The 22884-nt window shown below is 47.0% G+C and overlaps 1 protein-coding gene across 1 annotated transcript in view; it reads left to right on the top strand.

Moving 5' to 3' along the window:
* The first annotated feature begins 17565 nt into the window (after positions 1-17565).
* Positions 17566-22884, top strand: part of LOC149336886 (nose resistant to fluoxetine protein 6-like) — a 52159-nt gene continuing 46840 nt past the window's right edge. The window contains exon 1 of the mRNA XM_089553182.1: positions 17566-19050. Coding sequence (XP_089409308.1) covers positions 18675-19050 — 376 coding nt within the window. The 5' untranslated portion in view covers positions 17566-18674. The remainder of the gene's footprint in view (positions 19051-22884) is intronic.

Raw genomic sequence — 22884 nt, 5'->3', positions numbered from 1 at the left:
GCGACTCGCGCAATGCCCTAAGGTCTCCTAGGGCTCTTTCGTGGCAAAATTTATGGACCATGAAACTGTGACACGGATGTTGAATTTAAAAATAGATTATAAGTTATATGGCTCACAACCCAGGCTTCGTGGAGTACGACCATTAAGGAAGAATTATTCCCCATTTGTTCGCTTGTGATTCTGCGGATCACATAGACGTCAACAATATGGAGTAGATGAGTTTACAGACCGTCTTCATCGGAGGCAGGGGTTAAGAAAGACGCCAGAAAAACACTTGTTACTAATTAGGCGAATGGACGAACTGCCACACCCAAGTATTATGGTGGGCTAGTTGGTACGCATTCATGGTTAATCAGCGCAAAAAGACGAAGAGAAGAAGACGACAACGCGACACAAGCGCTTGTGTCGTGTTGCCGTCTTCTTCTCTTCGTCTTTTTGAGCTCTTTAACCATGAATGTATTACGGTGGCCATAGCATCACTTTTTACCCTTTTTATATGGGAATAAACGAAGCCGGGATTTGCCGCCGTTACAGTGAAGCCTTCACTTCGGAGGTAATATTCTACGATAATAATGGCCTCTTAACTTGTGAATGCTTGTACTAGTAGCCGTTAAACCAATTAGAAATGTAGACTACATATACTCACATGCGGACTGTCTTCCCAGTTTGTTTCAAGACCACTGCAAGACAAGCCATTGCAAAGTTAATTGCTGCAATTGCTGGAATGTAAAACTTCCCAGAGGCACACTTCGCTATACACCTATTTCGGAAATTAAAGTGCGGACCCAACGTTCCCGTATCGGCCTACCAAAGACAAACAGCAAATTACTCGTACAAACAGAACATTTACATCCATGCCTACAGTCGACTCAGAAGGTCCGCATAGAGCAGAGTAGCCGGTCAGCAGGGCAGATCAAGTGCGGCCTTTATCGCCGTTGAGCTTTTCTGAAAAGGAGAGCGCAGCTGTCGACTGCCCGGACTCATTAATTTTCGAATCTCTGGGCGTCAGTCTATCGCCTAGCTGCCTATTTCGTTATCCTCCAGGGGCCTGAATCCGAAACCACGTGTGAGCTTAGCACACCCATCCACGCTCTCAAGGAAGCGTCACTCGACACGGCACATGTCACAGGACTTTTTACTACCTCCAGCTGCTGTCCACTCTTGCAGGCATAAAAACTTGGGCTGCTCTAATACACGGTTACGCCACTTTTTCTCTGCTGTTCGTCGTAAGGGGCCAACAGCCATTCCATTCTATCAATGCTTTCTTCTTTGCCACAATTTCTTTTTCTGTAACTTATAACCAGGCGCTCTTGGGTAAAATGGATAAGTTCACTACCAGCTTACGCTTCATATAGCAGCTGCTGCGCCGAAGGAGTCCCGTGACCTTTCTCTCCTCGTCTTAACGCGCCAAGGCTACTCCCGCTTCAGCTGCGCTGCCGCGTCACGTGTCCCTCTCCGTCTCAGCCAATCAGCGAGCGCGCACTCCTCTCCTCACCGCTCAGTACCTGTTTCTTAAGATGGTTCAATCCGAAGGGAGGCCTTTTTCGCTAGTGGCCATTTAGCGGTATCGCACCAAAAGAAACAACACGCCGTTGGTGGTATTCGAACCCACGGCTTTCGAATTTCGCATGTGGTGCTCTACCAACTCAGCTACGGTGGCAGCTGTCCAATTGGCTACTTTCTGGGGAATTTATGCTGCGTGTAAGCTAACCTTGAGACTGTTCAGTTGCGCCAACCTCGCCCGAAGCGGCGGACGTAGTACACCCTGCATTACCGCGACTACTACGCGCACCATGGCAGTCGGTGTAGTATAGTGAGTTGGCTTTAACTCAGTTATATTCGGAAGAGGTGTGTGCACTCTTAGTTTCTACATAATGTCGTTAATTTTCTCTTAAGTGTAAAATGGATATCACTGTTAGAATTTTATGTACTGCTTGTCTATTTGGTTGGTTGGTAACAACTTTATTTATAGTCCTGCAGAGCTTTCGCCGACGGGGCCTTAGGTCTGCCATGTGAGGACGTCGAGGCGCTGCCTCGCCGTCGCCTCGCGGGCCTGCTGGACGGCCCAGAGTTGGTTCCCGAGGCTGGGGCTGCGCAAGGCAGCGGCCAACCGCGGCGGGAGGGTTCCGGAATTAGCACCGTGCAGGTTTTTATTACAGTCCCAGAGCATGTGAGTTAAAGTGGCTGTATTGGCGTGGCAGACCTTGCATATATTCGTCGGGTATGTACCGGGGTAGAGCCTGTGGTATAGTTCCGGGTTGGGGTACGTGAGCGTCTGCAGTTGTCTGAGGGCCACCGCGTGCGCCCTGTCCAGCTTGTCGCTGAGCGGAGGGAAGGTTCGGCGGGCCAGGCAGAGGGCCTTGGTAATTTCGTTGTAGGTGGTCAAGCAGTCTTTGGTGCTATTCCATGGACGACGGTCGCCGGCGCGGCCCGCGAGCTCGCGCGCCTGGGCGTGTGCGGTATCGTTTCGGTTGCGATACGTCTTCGATACTTCTCCCATGTGCGCGGGGAACCACTGAATTCTGGTTTGGAATTCTACCTCCTGCTGGACTTGTCGGTTGCTCAGGACTCGGGCCGCTCTCTGTGAGATCCACCCTTTGGCGAAGTTTCTGACCGCCTGACGCGAGTCGCAGAGAACCGTGGTGCTTCTCATATTAATTAAACACGCAGCGTCTTAACTTTATGTACCCAAAACTCCAGCAGCAAGTCTCTAATATGAAGCAAAAAGGCATGCCAGTGCGATAATGAGCGAGGAATGAAGCCGATAATCGTGATTTTTTGGTCCTGTATTCACTGTAAAATACCTCTAGTACACAGAATCGTGCGGCATTCATCGCAAAATTACCTCGAATAATAGATTACCGTATTGCATGACCACATTTACTTGTCAGTTATCTTAAGCTGGACCATGAATTTTGTTGTGTTAGCGATTTCGCGGAGCCCCGAAGAGCCCAAACTGCGCATGCGCGAGGCGCGAGTGTGAGACAGTTATGGCATAATTTCCTTTCCTAAAATACAATTTTCATTTTCTTCATTACGGCCCCTCTTTCTTTCTATTCTTGCACTCCCACTTCCTCCCTGCTTCTACAAACGGATGACGGGTGTCCACCCAGATATGTGAGACAGTTACTGCGTAATTTCCTTTCCTCAAATACATTTTTTTGATTTTCTTCATTATGGCCCCTCTTTCTCTTTCTTCTTTCACTCCCACTTCCTCCCTTCCTGTACGGTGCGGTTCAGGTGTCCACCGAGATGACAGAGAATTACTGCGCCATTTATTTTCCTCTAAGGACAACACATCGCGCCGAACGATGGATTCCCTGGCAGCGCTACAACACGCTGTCGCGTTCCGCTCCTAAAGGCGAAGCTTAAGCTTAATTAATAAGCAGTTAATTAGTATTCAGCAGTGAATAAGTAATTAGCCATTAATTAGCATTCAGTCATCAATAGGTAATTATCCACTGATTAGTAATTTTTCATTGGTTAGTAATTACTACTTAATTATGTGTGACGCCATCCAGTGGTGACGTCACCAGTGCCACAGAGGCAGTCAAATGGATTGTAAAACATTTATTGCGTCGAGAGCAGGTTGCGAAGGCACGTACTAGATGGCCGCTAGCCCATGGCTAGCGGCGACCTCGTTGGCCCGCTCGATTGCCCGCTCTTGGATCTTGGGGTCCGAGCTGACCAGCACGGCCTCCGACCGCTCGGGAAAAGGGAGCTGTATCAACTCCGCCGGAGGCGGATCATCTGCGCAATTCCACAGAATGTGGTCGTAGGTGGCCCTTTCACCACATCGTACTGGCCAGGGTACATGAAGGCAAGCAGTGCCGGATTGAGAAGGGAGCGTGTTTGAAACGGCGCCAGGTGACTTCCTGCGCTTTTGATAACGATTTGTGGGGAGGGGGATATGCGCGCATCTCCAGCCTAAAGTGATGGGTGATGTCATGAAATTCGGGTCGGAGGGCGCGCTCACTGCCCGGTCGACAAAACCTCGGGCTTGCGCGTGAGCCACCTCGTTCCCCGGATTAGACGAGTGGGGCGGGACCCAGATCAATTGAACTTCTCTAATCGGAAGGCGGGCGTTTTGAAGGATGCGGAGTGAGGTAGATGTGATACGGCCCCTCGCGAAATTGCGAATGGCTGTTTTGGAGTCGCTGAATACAATATCAGCAGGCGTGTTCGCTATAGCTAAGGCTATTGCGCTTCCTCCGCCGTCTCGGAGGAGGTGGTTTCTATCGACGCGGCCGCCAACGGGGCGCCGTTCCCGTTCACCGCGACCACTGCAAACGCTTTTCTCGTGGTTTGTCGGTATTCCGCTGCGTCCACGCACGCTACGTTGTCGTGTCGGCTGTATTTGGTGTGTAGTGCGCGAGCCCTCGCTGTGCGTCGGCCTTCGTGGTGCGTGGGGTGCATGTTCTTGGGTAGGGGTTTGATCAAAAGAGCTTTCTTGATGTGCGTGGGTAACTGCGTTTTCGAGTCTCTCTGGGAGCTATTCGCACATCTTTAGTCTCTATAGGAGGGCCCTTCCCGCGCTCGTACGGGTGAGTCGTCCGAGCTGTGAGACGAGGTGCGCCTCGCACAGCTCCGAGAGAGTGTTGTGAACCCCAAGGGCCAGCAACCTCTCCGTGGACGTACTGTGAGGGAGCTCAAGGGCCGCCTTGTAGGCCTGCCGGATTGTAGCTTCGACCTTGTTTCTTTCCGCCACCTGCAGCTGCAGGTAGGGGAGGGAGTAGACGATCCTGCTCAGCACGAAAGCCTGCACAAGTCGACATAGATCTTTCCCTTTCATGCCTCGTTTTTTTGCTGGCGATCCGTCTGATTAGCCGCACAGTCGTGGCAGTGAGTCTGTTGATTGTTTCGGTGTTTTTGCGATTGTTCTGTATGTACATGCCGAGTATGCGTATAGTTTAGACCTCCTTGACCGGAAGTCCTTGCACATATACGTTCAGAGGGGTCGGTGGGGTCAGGTTTGCGTTTCTACCTCGTGGTTTGGTTCTAAGAACCAGCAGTTCGGATTTCGAGTGCGAGCATTCAAGGCCCGCTCCCGACTTGTAAGTTTCAATTATGTCAACTGCCTCCTGCAGGGTATCCTCTATTTGGCCGTAATTCCCAGTTGTTACCCACAGGGTGATGTCATCCGCGTATAGGGTGTGCTGCAGCCCCGGCAAGGCGGCAAGTTTGGGGGGTAGTGTAAGAAGTGCAAGGTTGACGAGGGAGGAAAGGCGAGAGCACCGAGCCTTGTGGCGTGCCTCGACTGCCAAGAGGAATGGGCTCCGATTTGAGGCCACCGAATGCAAGCTCTGCGGTCCGCTCGGATAGGAATGATCGGACGTAATTGAATGTCCGTTCTCCCGGGTCTGTTTTAGAGAGGTTCGTGAGGATGGCCTCATGCGAAACGTTATCGAAGGCCTTGTTCAGGTCTAGCCCGAGCACTGCCTTCGTCCCAGTTCCGCGTGGAGGGTCGAAAACCTCCTTCTTAAGCTGGAGCATCACATCCTGCGTGGATAATCTAGCCCTAAAGCCAATCATTGTGGGAGGAAGTAGGTCGCGGTCTTCCGCGTAATTTTGCAGCCGGTTAAGGATGACATGCTCCATAAGTTTTGCGATGCAAGACGTGAGGGAGGTGGGCCGCAGATTCTCGATCGAGAGTTTCTTTCCCGGTTTGGGGATGAAGGTCACCCTTGCATGCCTCCATTCCTGGGGGACCTCGCCTTCCCTCCAGTAGGTGTTCATTAGGTCTGTCAGAGCCGCGACAGACTTGGGGTCCAGGTTTCTGAGCGTCTTGTTCGACACTCCGTCCGGTCCCGCTGCGGAGGTGGTACGGAGCTGACCCATAGCAAACCAGACTTCGGCATCCACTATATCTGCGTCCAGGGTCTCATTGGGGAGGCCCTCGTATGCGGGTAGGGGATCCGTATGCGACGTGTTCAGGTGGCGTTTTTGCAGTTCGGCGAGTAGCTCTTTGTCTGTACCCTGTTACTGGTGAATAAGTTTCGTGAGTTGGTCTCGTTGTGTGGATTTTGTGTGTGTTGGGTCGAGCAGGTGGCTGAGCAAGAGCCATATCTTTTTTGCATACCATCTTCCCATTCATAATATCACAAATTTGGCCCCATTGTTGTTCTTGTAGTTCTAGTGTGTATTTTTCGATTTGTCGCTCGAGTTGCGGAATACGCTTGCGTAAGTTTCTGTTGTGTCTCTGTTTCTTCCAGCGATTCAGCAGGCTGGCGTGCGCTTCCCACATGTGAAGGAGTTTAGAGTCGGTCGTTTGATGCGGCTCCTCAACAGGCGTCTCGACCGTGGTGGTCTTGACGTTGTCGTTGAGTGCAGCGATTCACTCCCTTAGGTTATTGATCTGGCCGGGGGCAATCTGCTCCCGTAAGCGCCTGAACCTATCCCAGTCGGTAATGCGAGTGCGCATGAGGTGCAGTTTGTGCAGTTTCGTGTCAAATGTCGTGGCTATTATATAATGGTCGCTTCCCAGCGTGGGTTTTGTGTTCGACCAGCGGGCGTCGCGAATGTTTGTTGGACAGTGTGAGATCCGGTGCGGTATCTACGCTAACGCTATTTCCGACCCGCGTGTTTTCTTCGGGATCGTTAACAATTGTGAAGCCCAGGTTTTGGATCGTTTGCCACAGCTTGGTGCCCTTGGGGTTGTTTTTGCGATAGCCCCAAGCCGAATGTTGGGCGTTAAAGTCGCCTACCACAAGGAGTTGTGTCCTGGCGGCCAGGCGCGTGGCAGTCAAAGTGGTGCGGAAAACGCTTTCGCCTTGACGCACATCAGACAGTCAAAGTGCCCCCTGAGATGCCACCGCCGCGATTCTACTCGGGATGGCCTTTGGTCAAGCCACAGGCAATTTTTTTTTAAATACTTTTTGTTTGAGGTTTCTTCCAACCTATTAATTTGTCGCACTATGCGGAACAAAAATGGCTTCCAGGCAGTCGCCTTCCTCTTTGAGAAGGGAATAACACGGGAGACCTGTTCCTGTTTGCCAGGACCGTGGCGTCAAGGCGCTTGGTCTTCGAGGCCGATTAGAACTGGCACATGTCTCTTCCAATTTAACGCATACCTATTTTTTGTTATCTGTAGCCGCCACGGCAGCTCAGCGGTTATAGCCCTTACAAAAATGCTTCTTGAGACAGTGTTGAAGTTCTCATGAGCAGACTCAACACGCCATGTTGAATTTTTTTTGTGACCAGGATGGGCTAGTGTTGGTGAATTGTTGAGGCCGAGTTGAAACTCATTGGAAAAGTGGCCACTGTGCTAGAGTTGAGCATTCTCAATGAAATTTCTGCTTTGCGTTCATGTTGAATTCATGTTGTAATTACGGGAGTGAATCAACACGCCATTCTGAATCTTGGCTGGGGTAAAAAAGCAAAACAATCCTGGGAATACATTCGTATTGCGCCAGATGGACCGACTACCAATGCAATTTTCGGCGGTATATTGATATTTATTGCTGCAATTTCTCGTTAACGTGAAGCCGTCATCCCCTGTGACGTAGTGCTCCACACATACGCACAAACAGGTATGTATATCAATATATATATATACATACATACACCTTAGCCCTACACATCCATCAGATAAAGAGCATGGGACAGTACTGCACACGAGGCTATAGAAAGAACTGAGAGAGTTCATCTTACGATCTTAAGGGCAACCTCGGCTTCGCCCTTATATAGTCCTACTCAGGGGTGTCCGGACCTGCGCAAGTTGTAGACTGCCGATCAGCAAAGTTATGTCAGTTACTACTATTCATATTTATTTATTTTATGTGTAGTAGAAGTAATGAAGTTCATATGCAACGGTCTATTATTTGACAACCTTGATTCATTCATAAACAACTTAAATAAAGCATAAATAAGCGCCCTTTTTTATGAGAGCGCATACGAATCATCCAAAGTAGGTATGCCTGAATGAGCATACTGCACTTTTTTCTATGCAAGAAAATGACTTTGAGTGGTTTATAAGAGTTTTAACGGGTGCTGAGTGCGTTCTTAATATGTGTAATGTGATCAGGTTCTGTTTACACGATGCATGTCGAAATGATTTCATTTAGTTAGGCTTAGAAACGGCTGCCTTGAGATGATTCAACTTAAGTTCAACAGAAATTGCTCAACAGTAAATCTCTTGACTACGCTCAACAAAAATTCCGTGTAGCAGGTGTTGAGTAGGCTCAACATACATTGAGTTCATGTGGGCTTCCAGTTGATTCAACAGGAGCTCAACAAGGCGTCAACTGAAGCTCAAAAGTCATTTTTGTAAGGGAGTGCTCGGCTGCTGACCCGAAAGACGCGGGTTCGATCCCGGCCGCGGCGGTTGAATTTCTTTGGAGGAGAAATTCTAGAGGCCCGTGTACTGTGCGATGTCAGTGCACGTTAAAGAACCCCAGGTGGTAGGATAGGATAACTTTATTTGGCTCTAGCACAAGTGTTTTTTATGCGGTCAGATGAGTCCATCCGCAACGGTCGGTTGACCCTATTCCAGGGCTCCGCTGGATGCTGCCGTCAGCTGAGCTCGCCGCAGTCGCTGGAGAGCAGACCCTCCCATTGCTCCACACTTGGGTTTTGTATAACTGGGACGAAGTCGACTTTTTGACATGCCCATGTTATGTGATACAGTGTAGGTTTTTCATGGTACCACGGATAATTGTGTGCGTAAAGTGTGGGGTGAATTTAACTTAGTGTGTTTAGATTTGGATATGACCCCGTTTGAAGTTGTCTCCATGTGACAGCCTCTTCTTTGTTTAAAGATTTGTGCGGTGGTGGGTACCGCATCCTGCTGCCTTTGTAGTTGTTGATTATGGCTGAGTATTCCTGAGGTACTGGCAGGGATTCCTCAAGGTCGTTGACGTTGGATGCTCGGTAGTTAGTAAATCCTCGAGCTATCCTGTCCGCCTCTTGGTTTCCTGCCACCCCCGTGTGCCCCGCTACCCAGATGATCTTATGTTTGATCGGCTTGCGTGGTTTTGCGTGTGTTTGTTGCGTCTTGCAGTCTACAGAGCGGAGTATGTGGAGCGCTCTGTGACCGACTCTGCCATAAAGATAGTTGCGGCAGGCTGCTTGTGAATCAGTAAGAATTGGCAGTGATCGCCCAGTCCGATAGCCCTCCGCTGCCGCTGGAGCGACGGCCGCTTCTTCAGCCTCAGCTATCGTGCAGTCTTGCAGTGAGGCGCTGGTAATCTCGTGTAAATCCGAGTTGACTACAGTTGCCACTGCGTTGTTGGTGCCTTGTCCCCTTGTCATGGCGTATGTGGCAGCGTCCACATACATTGTTGTATCCTGGGATGCGTGTGTATTCTGTAAGCGCTCGGCCCTAGCCTCTCTGCGGTCTTTGTGGAGGTTAGGGTCCATGTTTCGTGGTATTGGTTCCACCCTGAGCGTGCTGTGGTACTCATCGAGGATCGTTTCCGTTCTCAATATTTCTCGAATTTGTTCGGTGTAGCCCAGTTTCTTTAAAAGAACTCTGCTTGTGGGGGTCTGCTGTAGTCTGCGCATTTGGGCAACATGCTGCGCTTCCCGTAATATCTCGAACGTGTTGTGCAGTCCCAAGGTTAAGAGCTCTTCAGTTGAGGTGTTATGGGGTAGTCGAAGTGCGGTTTTATACGCTTTGCGTAAAATCGCGTCCGCCTGTTGTATTTCACTTTTGATATGATTGTAGTACGGGAGACAGTATGTCGCCCGGCTGACCACTAGGCTCCTGACCAGCTTGAGTGTGTCTTCTCGCATGCCATGACGTCTGTGTGAGATGCGCGTAGTCATGCGGGCCACTTGGAGTGTAGATGCCTTTAATAGCACAAGGGTATGAGTACAGCGTTGATTTGACTGTATCCACATCCCTAGTACTCGTATGAGTGTCTTCTCTGGTAATGGTTCTCCTTCGAGGTAAACTTGTAGTCGAAGTTCTTTACTGGTAGGGACAGTTCGACTCTGTTTTTCTCTCCAAACCCGTAAGAGGTCAGATTTTTCGGTCGAGCATGCTAGCCCTCTTGCTTTGACGTAGTTTTCAACGCAGCTGGCCGCTTCTTGTAGCCTATCCTCTTTCTCGCCGAGTGAGCTAGTGTTAGTACATATTGTGATGTCGTCGGCATAGGTGGTCGAAATTTCCGGAGCCCTTCACTACGGCGTCTCTCATAGCCTGAGTTACTTTGGGACGTTAACCCCCAAAACCAAACAGAACATTGTTTTATTTCTACTTTACAACTTTTATTCTATGTAATTTGTGATTAAAAGAAAAATGGTTGATTGGTGTAGGGGGGTTTAATGTCCCAAATCAGCTCGGGCCATTGGAATGCACTAGTAGAGGACTCAGTATAATTTCGGCCAGCAAAAACTCTTCAACGCGCACTGACATCGCACAGCACACGGGCTTCTAGAATTTCGGCTCCAATGTCCGGCATCGAAACCACGTGTTTCAGGTTAGCAGCCGTGCACCAAACCGTCTGAGCCACCGCGGCGGCTTAGCAAAGAGACAAAAATGCGCCTCGATCAGGAAATTTTCACTTTCTAAGGTGATGCCTAAGATTTTATCCGCGTTCACCGGAGCGTGCGATGCGCCGCGCTGTTAGAACGAAATGCAAGCCGAAGCATTTGCTTCAGAGTAGACAGAGCAAGCGAGAGTACGTGAGTTGTCGCCGTAAGAAAATGACTGGGACAAACCAGCTATACAGCAACGGATGTGAATAAGGAGTGGTTACCTCTTCTAAGCAGACCGAGATGATTCAATGTCATTGCGATCAGCTTGCGGCACTCACGTTTCCGCTGCGTATTGTCACAACTAATAATTCTTGCCAGGGATGTCATTACCACTGCGGGCTCAAAAAAAGAAGTCACGAGTACGCATTCGTGACCACCACTCCTTTCAGCTTTGCAAGAGCCGCGTGAGCGTGCCCCTAAAAATATTAATCAGAAAGCACGCGTCAGCTTTTACCGAGAATAGCAAGTCCTGGTACTGGAAATCTACTCAGACAAGATCTTCTCGCAGATCTTCTCGCACAAGTGAATTCCTTTCACATCCGACGCTACCTCTCTGTCCACCAAATAAATGGATTTGGCCGGTGCGTAAGGGTAGATAAGCTTCGCACATCTTTTAGAGCGCAGCTCTTTGGCGCCCCTTTTTGCATTTCGCGGCGTCGCCGTCGCCGTTGTCCGTTGTAACCGGCAGTTGACACCTTAGTCGCGCTTTAAGCTGCGAAATCAATTGAACGGGAGCTTGGAAAGCAGAGGGAAGGCGCATAACTGGCCTCTTGGAACAGTGGACACCTCAATCGTGCTTTTAGATACGTGGTGGTAGTGACAGATGTGCGCTGCATGCATGCGTTGGCATTGCCAACGTTGTGCCATTTTAAGGAAAGGAAGTGCGCATAACTGGCTCCCTGGGTCAGTGGACGCCTGAATCGCGCTTATAGGTACGTGGGGTGATGAGAGAGATGTGGGCTTCATGCATTTGCGGTTACAACAGTGAGCGAACTGTTGCCGTGGTGATGAAAATATTTTATTGAAATAGTTTAGGAGGTTGTAGCGGATTTCGAGCTCTCAGTCCGGAACCCTATTGGCGTAGGCTGCTGTCCAGGCGCTTTCGATGAGTTGCTTTTGACTCGTTTCATCCGAGCTGGTCAGAGCTGCCTCCCACCCCTCCTGCGTTGGCTGATTATTAACAGTGATCGCCCGATTTCGTTGGCAGGCCATACCATATGGTACAGGTCCGCCTTCTCCCCGCAGAATTTGCATTGTGAGTCAAATGACTCCGGGTCTACTGCGTGTAGTCTTCGTGGGTTGTTGTAAGTGTTGGTCTGTAGCTTTAGGTGGTGCTGTTCCTCCCCTTTTTCTAGTGTCTTAGGTGGCAGAGGGTAGACCAGACGGGATAAACTTAAGTGCTAAAAGTATGTCGCTGTAAGTTAGTAGTGGGGTAGGAGGTTCCACGGCATCCGTACTGGGTGCCTGGGGGAAAAATGCTCGGGCTGAGGCATGTGTGCTCTCGTTCCCTGGGATGCCCTGATGACCTGGCACCCATATTCAGTGTTTTTGTGTGGGTTGGTAGCCACGGGTGTAGCTGTCTTGAAGGATTTTAGCTGCTAGTGGTGCGACCCTGCCCCTGAGGTAATTGCGATACGTTTTCTGTGAATCTGTGAGAAGGTATTCTTAGCTAGTGTGTGTTGAAACTAGAGCAATCGCCACTTCTTCCGCGGCCAGTACGTCCTGGCTAGCCAGTACTAGTCCATCCATTGTTTTATTTTGGTGCGCTACCGCGACGGCCGTCATTACCTGCTCGGGACCCGCAGCATCGACATAGAAAACGCCCTCGCGCCCGCCGTAGTGCCTTTTCATGGCTTCAGCTCGTGCTTGTCGTCTTGACTGATGAAAATCAGGGTGCATATTCCTGGGTAGTGGAGCTGCCTTGAGTTGTCCTCTCCATGAGGCTGGGATGTCAGTTTTGGTGTCTAGCTGTCAGGGGCTAATGATGTTTAAATCACTCAGGACTTGTCGGCCAATCCGATTAGTGGAGAGTCGTACCACCTGCGCCGTCAGGTGTGCCTCTATCAGCTCATCTATCGTGTTGAGCACTCCCAGTCGCAAGAGCCGCTCCGTCGATGTCGCAATAGGGAGTCCCAGGGCCTTCTTGTAGGCTGTTCTGATTATGATGTCTTGCGATCAAGCATTAACTGCCACGTGCCAGGGTGGCAGGGTGGGTGGGGGCTTTAATGTATAGTACATATAAAGATAAACAGGAATTTCTTACTACTTATGCGGGAGAACATCCCGTTCCTCTCACTCGTAACGCCTCGCAAGGCCTCCCACACTTGCACAGACCTCGTCTTTGAGAACCAGGCATTGGTGCTGAAAGTCAAGCTTATATTTATCTATTTCTCCGACCACAACGCTTCCTTCATGACAATCAAGAACTGTTAGTGGAGTGTTTCTTGAAGAAGGAAAATGTGTGAAAAATGACAAGTTGTATGTAATTGTACATACATGTCTTGATCGAATTCTTTGCCTCAATTTATCGAAAAGTTGGCAGAGGTGATGAGCTGCGGTCAAATTTCGCATTAGGAAGTAAGGTAATCGTCGGCAGTTTCTTGGTATAAAATTTCCGGTGCCCCCACCTATCTAATGCCAGCATACAAATATTTGGGTGTCGCGCTGTCTTCCAGTGAGACACCCCTTCCAGGTACATGTACAACATATCAGGTACAACAAATATTAAGTTTTATAAAGCGTCATTTGCGGAGTGCTTCGCACCATGTGAGACAACTCGCTTACACGGCATTGGTGCGTCCCAAATGAGAATATCTGCAATTCTGATTCTTCATCAATTATATCTTGCTAACGCCCTTGCGAGGGTTTAAAATAAAGCCATACTTCATGCCACCCACGCTACGTCATCCCTAAAAAAACAGCAGGATGTACAGGATTTTTCGCTTCGCCGCCGCATTGCCAGTCTCTGTCTTTATCACAAGTTTTACTATTCTGCACTTCATCCGGATATCTGCGCACACCCTTCAGGTTTCAAGACTACGTGCCCGGACTACCAACTTTTCAACATCTATCTTTCCAAGAACAGTAGCCGAATGGAACGACTTTCCCCACCACATCGCTGCTATTACGCGTCCCTCGATGTTCCGTGAAAGTGTTTCGGAGCATCATGTGGGAAGAGAACATTTATTTTATTTTCGCCCATCCCTTATGTAATACTACTAACGGGGTCTTTAAGGTAATGAAATGAAACGAAACGAAATGAAAATACCGAGTTTCTTAATGGGAACACGGAGGCATTCTCCTCATTGGTTTCTTCAAACGACTTCATGTGTATCTGCTTCGAAGAAAACAAGCCAATATTGATCGTCGATGTCTGCCTTTTGGAAGAGATCCAAGTGGCTTCCAGTTTCTTTGTATCCTTCTTCGGAGTTCGGAGGGGTTTCCAGATGCAACGACACCCCTGGGGGGGAACACGGTGAAGGCAGCTGATGGCTTGTCTGCGTTGAACTAAGGAACGGTTTCGACTGCCAACAGAAAACAGTGCGCAATGGAGGATGGTCTCGCAGCCGTAATGACCGTGGAGGCGTACACCAAGGTAAATGACTGCTCGCACGTGTATCAAATACACTATGATCAGTACGCCCTTGCAGTTACCGACAAACTCGTGTAAGGTGGTCTTGCACTCCGATGTTTAAATAGCGTAAAGGGAAGGGCGGAGCCGTGTGGAAGTGATCAGTTATGGAGGATTATTTACAAGGAAGGTGTGCCTGCCGTCGTTGTCATGACGAAAGTACGAATAATATGCAGGGTTAGGGGATGTTTTGAACAGGTGCGGATAGTTGCGATCGGTATTTAGACATCTTAACTATGTCTATCACATCTTAACACACATCTTAACAAGGTATGACCGCCGTAAAGACAACCAGAAGCTAAAAAAAAACACCGGCCTATATTTTGGACATGATATTAAACAGTATTGTTGGTTGTGAACATTGATGAAATGTTTAGGGAAAATCCCCAGGTTGAATAGATTTATAATAAGACAGCAATTACTCATATGCATTCACCCAAACACAGGCATAGGGCTACAAAGTAAAAAAGAAATATTTTAAGTTGGTTCTAACTCAGGTCATCTGGGATAAATATTTATCAACTGCAGGCCTGCTGTGTTAAGAGAAAAGCTTCACTAATAGTTTAATAGAGCACCGATGCAAACAAGACCTTAGATTCTAGCTTTTACTGCAAACAGTGTCTCCTTCCTTCCCGACAAAGTGCTCGGTGTTGTAAATATGCGGGGTACGACAGTTGAAAACACGTCGCGCATGACAGCGGTGCCAGATGCATAGTGAAATCTTATGCCCTTTCGCAAAGCGAACTCAACATCTCCAAGGCGTTGTTGCCATCAATGTGTGCAAGCGGCCACAATACTGTCTGTGATTTGAATACAGCTATTTGTAGTACTTCATTTCCGCGAGAAATCGTTATGTAGTTTGTTCACTTGACTTTGAGGAAATATATTATATACTCGAGTTTCCTTTAAGAGAATTTTGCTCAAAGCTTTCATATGTAGCACACATCACTGTGGTAATGGTTAAAATTTTTTTCACACTTTTATTTTTTCTTTAGCTCCTTGTATTTACTGCCGCGGGAGGTCCTGTGCAACGAGTTACCGAGAAAATTTCATGGGAATTTTCATTCTTCCAGCCAAATCAAAATGCAGGTAAATTAAAAATTGGCAGGAAATATATCGTTCTGTTGCTCGCGTTTCCGAATGCACTTCGGCTTTACCGCAAAGTCGTAATATTTAGGCAAAATAAAAATAAGCCCTGGTATTTGGGCAAGTACTCAGTATAGAAACGCAGAAATGCCTTCTGAAATCAAGTCAGCAAGTTTAATCCCTGTAACCTTTGTTTCCGCGTAGAAATAACCTGTTAAGTCGGACAGTATTTATGCTCTATAAGGCTCTATGTATCCACTGCACTTAATAGCAGGCAAGATGGGTAAGTATTGCTCACATGAAAGAATTCAGTGTCGCGACGGATCATGGCTCGTGCGCTATACGGATATAAAGCTACCTGTCTCGTTCTCAGCAACTAGCCGAACAGTCTTGAGAAGTTTAAATACGTGTTTTTACCAATTATTTTTACGCACATACATGCCCTGTAGCTTTGCGTAATTATTGCATTGGCTAGAAGAATTAATTCTTGTCAGCGCACCGGAAACATAAAAAATGTCTATTTGCTGTGTTTAGTTTTAAAATATGATTTAAGCTGTATACGGGGAATGCCTTGGACACACGATGTGTGTAACTTAGACAGAATAGAACTATTTAAACGATAAAACGCTGTTCTAAACTTGATGTACATCTACGTCTCATTTTCTTTTTGCTAGAAGCTTGTAATATGATATTGTTTTAGTTTTATAACAGCGTTCTCTGTTCATCGATGCCTTCTGAAACGATGTTGAAATTTAAGAAATAAGGTGATTTGCGCAAAAAATGACGAAACACGAATGTGTAATATTTTTTTCTATTACATTCAAGAAAACTGGCAAAATGAAACTAGGACGAGAACTGCCGAACATGCTTGAATGCCTGTATGTAAATATCATTATCAGACGAGCAAAATGCATTTCTTTAGGGAATGTGCCTGCAAGCAGATTATGGTAAAATGTGAACGATAGGTGGGCAGATTAGATCAAGAACGTACTTTATCGGGATCAACTGCATGCCATTTGAATCCCTAGCGGTAGTACTGCTTTTTTACAGCCTTCACTGCAGAAAACATTTCTGGGCAATTCGGCGGAGGAACGAAAACTGGCTGACGTGACTAACTTATGTAATAATCCGATAGATACCGGTCAAAACTACCCACACCATTAATAGTGAGATCTCTAAAAGATTTTTTTCTTCAATAAAAGTTACGTTAGAGGTGTCCACCAGTGTAGTAGCATGAAGCCGCAATGCTTCATGCTGCATATTTTCACGAATTTTTTCCAGAACATTGAGAGAGCAAAGACTTCAGTTTTCGCCAGGCGACGGGTTATTTGCAGAGTAGCGTCGATCCAGAAAATAATAGGGAAGTATGAATTTTTGTTATTGTTATGATCGATGTATTGCTATTTATATATTTCTTAAGAATAGATAATACTTAGGGCCTTTTGGTCTTTATAAAGCATTCGTATGTCAAACCACGTCAACGTAAGCCAAGACTTATGCGCCTTGGTTGGTCCTTTTAGACGGCAGAACGGAAAGTGTATTGCGAGTGGATTTGAAAACGCTGATGAAATTAGAGTACGCAACATTTCTAGTATTTGATTCATAAATGACATTTATGTTTTGTTGGCTAATCGCATGACGGAGACATTCAATGACGCAATTGGAGTGACCTCCTGATTAAAACTTTTGCCTTTTGTTATTTTTCTTATGAACGGGTGACTGTAGTCGGTTAAGGTAATTATTCCTAAATGGTCACTGATGCCAGCGCATACTGCGTTTTCGATTATTCTCTCAGCATTAATGTTCGCAATGGGCACATCTAGTAAACATGTGCTTTTGAAGGACGTGTTTGAGTTTAGCTATTACACTGCTCAAACACTGCGACTAGGTTAAAAGGTGAAGCTCTTTATTGAATTGTATTGAGGACTGTATTATTAAGATGAACGTCCCGAGATCGATCCTGACTGTTAATTAAAGTGCGCTACAGAAGATATTAGACGCAAGCTCTGGCGAATTGTTCGTGATGTCGGTTGTTAATGAAATCTCTATTGTTAGCGCCTCGTGAAGTCTAAATTGTATGCGCCAAACGACACACCTCAGAACAGTTTAGTTTTTTTTCGCAAAATAATTTCAAGCATAACCTCCCATTCTCCTTACCCGCGTTGTCAAACACGTGATTTTTGCGGCCAGTCCTCTGAATGATGACGTTACGCTTAGAAAAGTGTGAAACGGAGCAGACGGTCTGCGGACGGCTGCAGACCGCTATAGCATGTAACTATAGTGGTCGATTTCATCGCACATAAGTTCTGTAGCCGGGAGATTGAGACCGAATCAGCACCTAGCTCCCGCGTTGACGTAGATGATTAAGTGCTGTCCCTTTAGCTAGGGTGTTAAGGTGCGGATCTTCCTGAAAGTAGCATAGAAGATATGCGAAGAGTTGCGCTCACAGAAAACGCTTTCTGGGCTCACTGATGTCCAGATGTTGAAGAAGTTTCGGCGGGTAGTGGACGTGGGCACGTGGGTTTCCCGGCAATATGAAAAATCTGCCTGCGTCATAAAGAACCTTCATCGGGTGCCATGACCTCGGGTAGTGAGTGGGCCGGTAGGTCACAACAGCCACGTTTACAAGAAACTAGGGGCAGCGATGGTTCCTTAATTCCCCCGGCCGTTGTTGTCATCCAAAGCAGTCTATGATTATCATTGGGCCGGTGATTACCTCGCGCTTTATGGCTGCATTTCTCCTAGTCCCGCATTTAGAGAGAAGGTGAACCCCGTTTAAGGACGCCACTAGACATGCACTGAGAAAAACAGCGAATGCGTTACTGTCTGAGACATACCTTTAGTGTTTGCGGTACGAAAAGGATTGATTGGAAAACCTCCGTGCTTCGAAGAGAAGAATAAAAGCGTCCGTACTATTTACCCGACTTTTACTGAGCATTACGTGCGCACTGAATAGCGTTTGTGATGATAAGAAATTGGACGCACTTGCAGGTATTCAGCTTATAAACTGCCTACCGTGCACGTACTGTTTTTTCCATAGGCGGATATGGAGACTCGGAGCACTGATTATGGAAAAACGGTGGGTTCACTTGCCCTCCGAAGACAGTGCGTGACCAGGAAAGAAAGCGAAGGTCCAAGGTAAAGGAATGACAGACGGGCAGCCTCGAAGAGCGGATGTCACTCGGCTCGTCGTCGGCGACGCGACATTTCAGTTGCCTTAGGACAGCTCCTTTGCGACTCGCCGAGTACCGAATCCCGCAGCGTCTCCTTCCTCGTTGATTCAGTGCTTCATGTGCGGTTTGCGCGAGTGCGCATTTGAAAGTGTATCGACGGTAAATTTTTGCATAGCGGCAATGAATTCCTCGCTCCCTCATTGATTTCGGGGCAGTCGTGTGTAGCTGACAAAAACGTTATTTTGCTGGCTGTTTTTACTTTAGCCAGCTTGTCTTCTACCTCTGGTATAAAACCGCTTTTCGTAATGCGCTCACTACTCGCGAAAAGAAGATGTTTGTTCAGCTTCCATTCAAAAACGGAGTCCGTGCTCGTGGCGGTGTACCTGATGATTGTGGTCGTCTTCGGGCAGCAGTCTGCAGTGGACAATGCTACATTGACCGGCTTCGAATATGGGGACTCTCCGGAACTCGTGCGGGCTGCGAGGGCAGCGGACTCGGCGGATGATTGGGATACCGCTGGCTACGCGCAAGCCCTGCGGGATGTCGCGGCCTGCGGCATGGCCAGCATACCGACGTCGATACGGAAGAAGCTGCTCGGCGCGGAGATCCGCCTCGAGTGCAGCGTCGCGCTTCTCCAAACCATGCGCGCTGTCCAGAACTTCGAGTTGTGGCCGCTGAGGCGTGAGTGGAGAATTTGTTCTTTTTTCGTCCTTTTTTCTTGTCTTTCTATTGTCCAATGTGTAGGCGCCAACCAGGTGGTAGAGAAAAGTGGGGCGAAAGTGTCCTGAACAGATCATGCATTTTTATTGCGTTACAATTAGAGGGATCAGTACAAGCGGAAATGGCGACCGATACTATCTATGCGAACTTAATGTACTACCTCAGGTACAACGAACTTTAGCATGCTGACTCGAATATAACGAACCTAATTATGCCTCTTCAGAAGTAAGAACTTTCAAACAGTCCCAAAAAGTAGCGAACTCAGTGTATTGACCACGGAAATAACGAACCTAAGTATACCACGTTGGATATAAGAAAGTTTAGTGTGTCAACCTCGGATATAACGAATGTTCGGCTGCTAACGCATTTAAATGATGAATCAAGAGTGCCCTAACCGTTGATTGCGAAAGCACTCCTTCAGAAGTAATCCTGAAAAAGCCGACGTTTGTGTGTAGCCTCTCAGATACCTGCAGAAATGAATTAATATTGCCGCAACCACGTTTCGAACCCACGGCCGCGCGAACTGATAAGCTTCGCTGGCCCTGCACGAGGGCACTATGCTATTGTTGCTTTTTTTTCTTTATTGCCGGGCTTTGACCTTATAAAACCAAGAACAAAATATGTAGAAAAGAATACGCAGGTTGCCAAGTACTTGATGACAGGGCTTGGCCTCGTCAGATTAAAATTCTCTGAGCGTTACCAAGGATTTTTTTTTTTTAGATAGATAGAACTTTTATTCACGTCAATTGCCAGACAACATAAATCAGGCCTACCAAAGCCTCAAAGGGCTTGAGTGGCAGCGCCTGGCAGACAGCTAACATTGGCAAAACAAAGGAAAATAGAGACGTTGCAATGAACTTTGCAAAAAAAGAAAATGGTCACCAAACAGAATGAAACAAATATATAACTATTACAACATCAAGAAAGATTACAGTGATTTGAAATTAATACAGTAAATAACTGAAATAACTACGGGGCAGGAAGCAACACGGAGACATACCGCAAAGTTTTTTTCAGGGTGTATTTAGTTTTCATGCGGAGTACAGTAGGAGGCAAGCTATTGAAACAGGCAGGTACATAGTAATGACGTGTGCGCTTACCGTACCGGGTTGAGGAGCGAGGAATGCAGTAGCGGTATTTTGGTCTTAAATCCCGAGCAGGGACATATGGAACGGTGAACTGACTGTACCAGAAGTGTTTTAGCACAATAGTTTCTGTTAATAAAGAGTTAAAACTTGGAAGCTTTAGTCTTCTAAAAATATCAATGTCATTACCAATGGACAGGTTGTAAGCAATATTCTTTAGAAGCAAACGCAAAAGCGAATTCACCCTATGTTGCCAGCGAACCGTGCAGTGACCATAAACAGTAATTCCGTACCTAAGTACACTATAGGCTAGAGCATGTACAACACATTTACGGACAGAAAAAGGCATAAAATATCTAATGTTATACAGGACACACGATACAGCACGAAGCCTTTGGCAAACAAAAGAAAGGTGCGATTTCCAAGAGAGATCACTGTCGAAGGTCAGGCCAAGATATTTGACCGAATGCGCATATTCAACTGGTACACAGTTGCAATTAAGACAAGAGGAAGTATGCAAATAAACAAGGTCAGTTAATTCAACTTGTTTTAATGGGTTATGAAAACAGATCAGTTTTGTTTTAGAAGTATTAACATTAATAAGATTAAACTTAAACCAGTCCATGGCTTTAATAGCAGCTATCTGTAATGCTGTAACAGCATCAGTGTATTTCTTTGCACATGCAGCAATAACAGTGTCATCAGCATACTGAAACAGCAAAGATGGCACACTGTTAGCAAGGTCGTTAACGTATAGATTGAATAATAAAGGACTTAATATAGAACCTTGCGGGACTCCAGAGGCAATTGCAGTGAAATCGCTATGGAATCTTGAAATCGACACATATTGGCGCCTATCTTGTAAAAAGTTAGTAAGCAGTTCCAAAAACGAACCTCGAAATCCCAGCGCAGAAAGTTTATCAAGCAAAAGAACGTGGCAGATGCTATCAAAAGCCTTGCTAACGTCCAGAAAAAGAGAACATGCGACTTGATTCTTATCAAAAGCTGAATTTAGCACGTCAGAGAATTCTTCAAGAAGAACCGTTGTTCCTTTTCCTGCTATAAAGCCGTACTGACAAGGTGATAGAACACTGTGCGTATTCAAAAAATTCGTCATGGTGAGTAATAGATGCTTCTCAAAAATTTGGCCAATGCATGGTAGAATAGAGATAGGTCGGTAATTACTCATAATGTTTCTGGAGCCACCCTTGTACAAAGGTATAACTTTAGCAGTTTTCATTGAAGCAGGTATTATACCAGTAGAAATGATAGTGTTAAGGATAACTAGTAGAACACCTTTAATTACTTCAAAATTTCTGCACAATTCAGAAATCGTGAGGCCGTCATGACCAGGAGATTTGCTACGTTTAAGACTGAAAAGTATACACCTTAAATCACTTTCAGTAATATCAGGAAGGAAAGCAGATTCCATCACACTGAGAGGCATAGGACAGTCGGTAGGAGGGGTTCGAGATGCACCAGAGACCAGAGAAAAAAAATTGTTGAAGTCACTCGCAATGCTCTGTCCATCTTTATGAAAATGCGAGATGAAATATGTATCATTGTAGATAGCAGCGCTCCCTCCTTTCAGACTATTCACCAATGACCATGTTTTCTTGCTGTTAAAACGTGCGTCATTAAACTGAGACCTAAAGTGGTTGCGCTTGGCCAGACGGATCATGGCGTTGACACGGTTTCGTTCATGTTTAAACTGCAGTCGTAGCTGAGAACAGTTTGGGGCACGTCTTGATCGAGCCCAGAGCAGATCCTTCTCTTTAATGGCTGCCAATATTGCGGGAGACATCCACTTATTGTCTAAATTTCGTTGTTTAACATTCACCATGCGGGAAGATTCTGCTTTGTGTGAACGAAAAACATCGACGAACCGATCATATAGGTCCGCAGGGGACACACTGTGTATAAAAGAATCCCAATCATGCTTTGCTATTCTTTCGTCAAGACGCTTATAATCAAGTACTGAGACCTTTTGCTGGCTGTGCATAGATGCAGGATGGCTGGAACTATCTGTTAACGAGCAACAAATGAAATAGTGGTCTGCAAGCTTGACCTCAACCACAGCAGACCGCACCGACAGGTTTTGAGAACGCACAACCTTGAACTATGCTACTGCCGCAGCCGATCACGCCTCATGTTAAACTGCTACACACTCTCGCTTTGGGCATTGCACCTCGTCCTCTTCATGAACTTCAACCTGTGAGAAAAAATCACGAAAGGAAAGGAAACGCGCTCCCTGGGTTAGAGGACACCTCATTCGCGGTTTCAGGTATGTAGAGGTGGCGTCCATCTGCAAAAAAAAAAAAAAAACAGGTTTCGCACAATATTCCGTGCTTAGCGATGCTAAACCACCTGAAAATTTTTAATGCGATAGCGGTAAGGCTCCCGTTCTGCGATAAATCCGGAGTCGTCGCGTTGTCGTCGTCGGCGTTGTGAGCGAAAAATACCCTGAGAAGCAACCCATGTTAGCCACCTAGGTCACGTGACCTTGTGGCTTTGTCCCAACCAGCCCACAGGATTGTGAACAAACTGACCACCGTAGCAGGTGGCAGTTAAATTAATGACTGGTCGCGGGAAGATCAACTTGGGGAGCGCAAGCCCCGCCGGTGGCAGCCCCTGCCATCGCAGAGCAGTGACGCATCGCTTAAACAGGGCGCAAGGAGCGGTGTGAGGACTCACACGGATCGATGAATTT

Source organism: Amblyomma mixtum, chromosome 7 (genome assembly GCF_055824585.1).
Source record: "Amblyomma mixtum isolate Tamu chromosome 7, ASM5582458v1, whole genome shotgun sequence".
NCBI classification, from domain to species: Eukaryota; Metazoa; Arthropoda; class Arachnida; order Ixodida; family Ixodidae; genus Amblyomma; species Amblyomma mixtum.
Note: the sequence above shows the minus strand (reverse complement) of the source record. Positions and strands in the feature narration are given on the sequence as shown.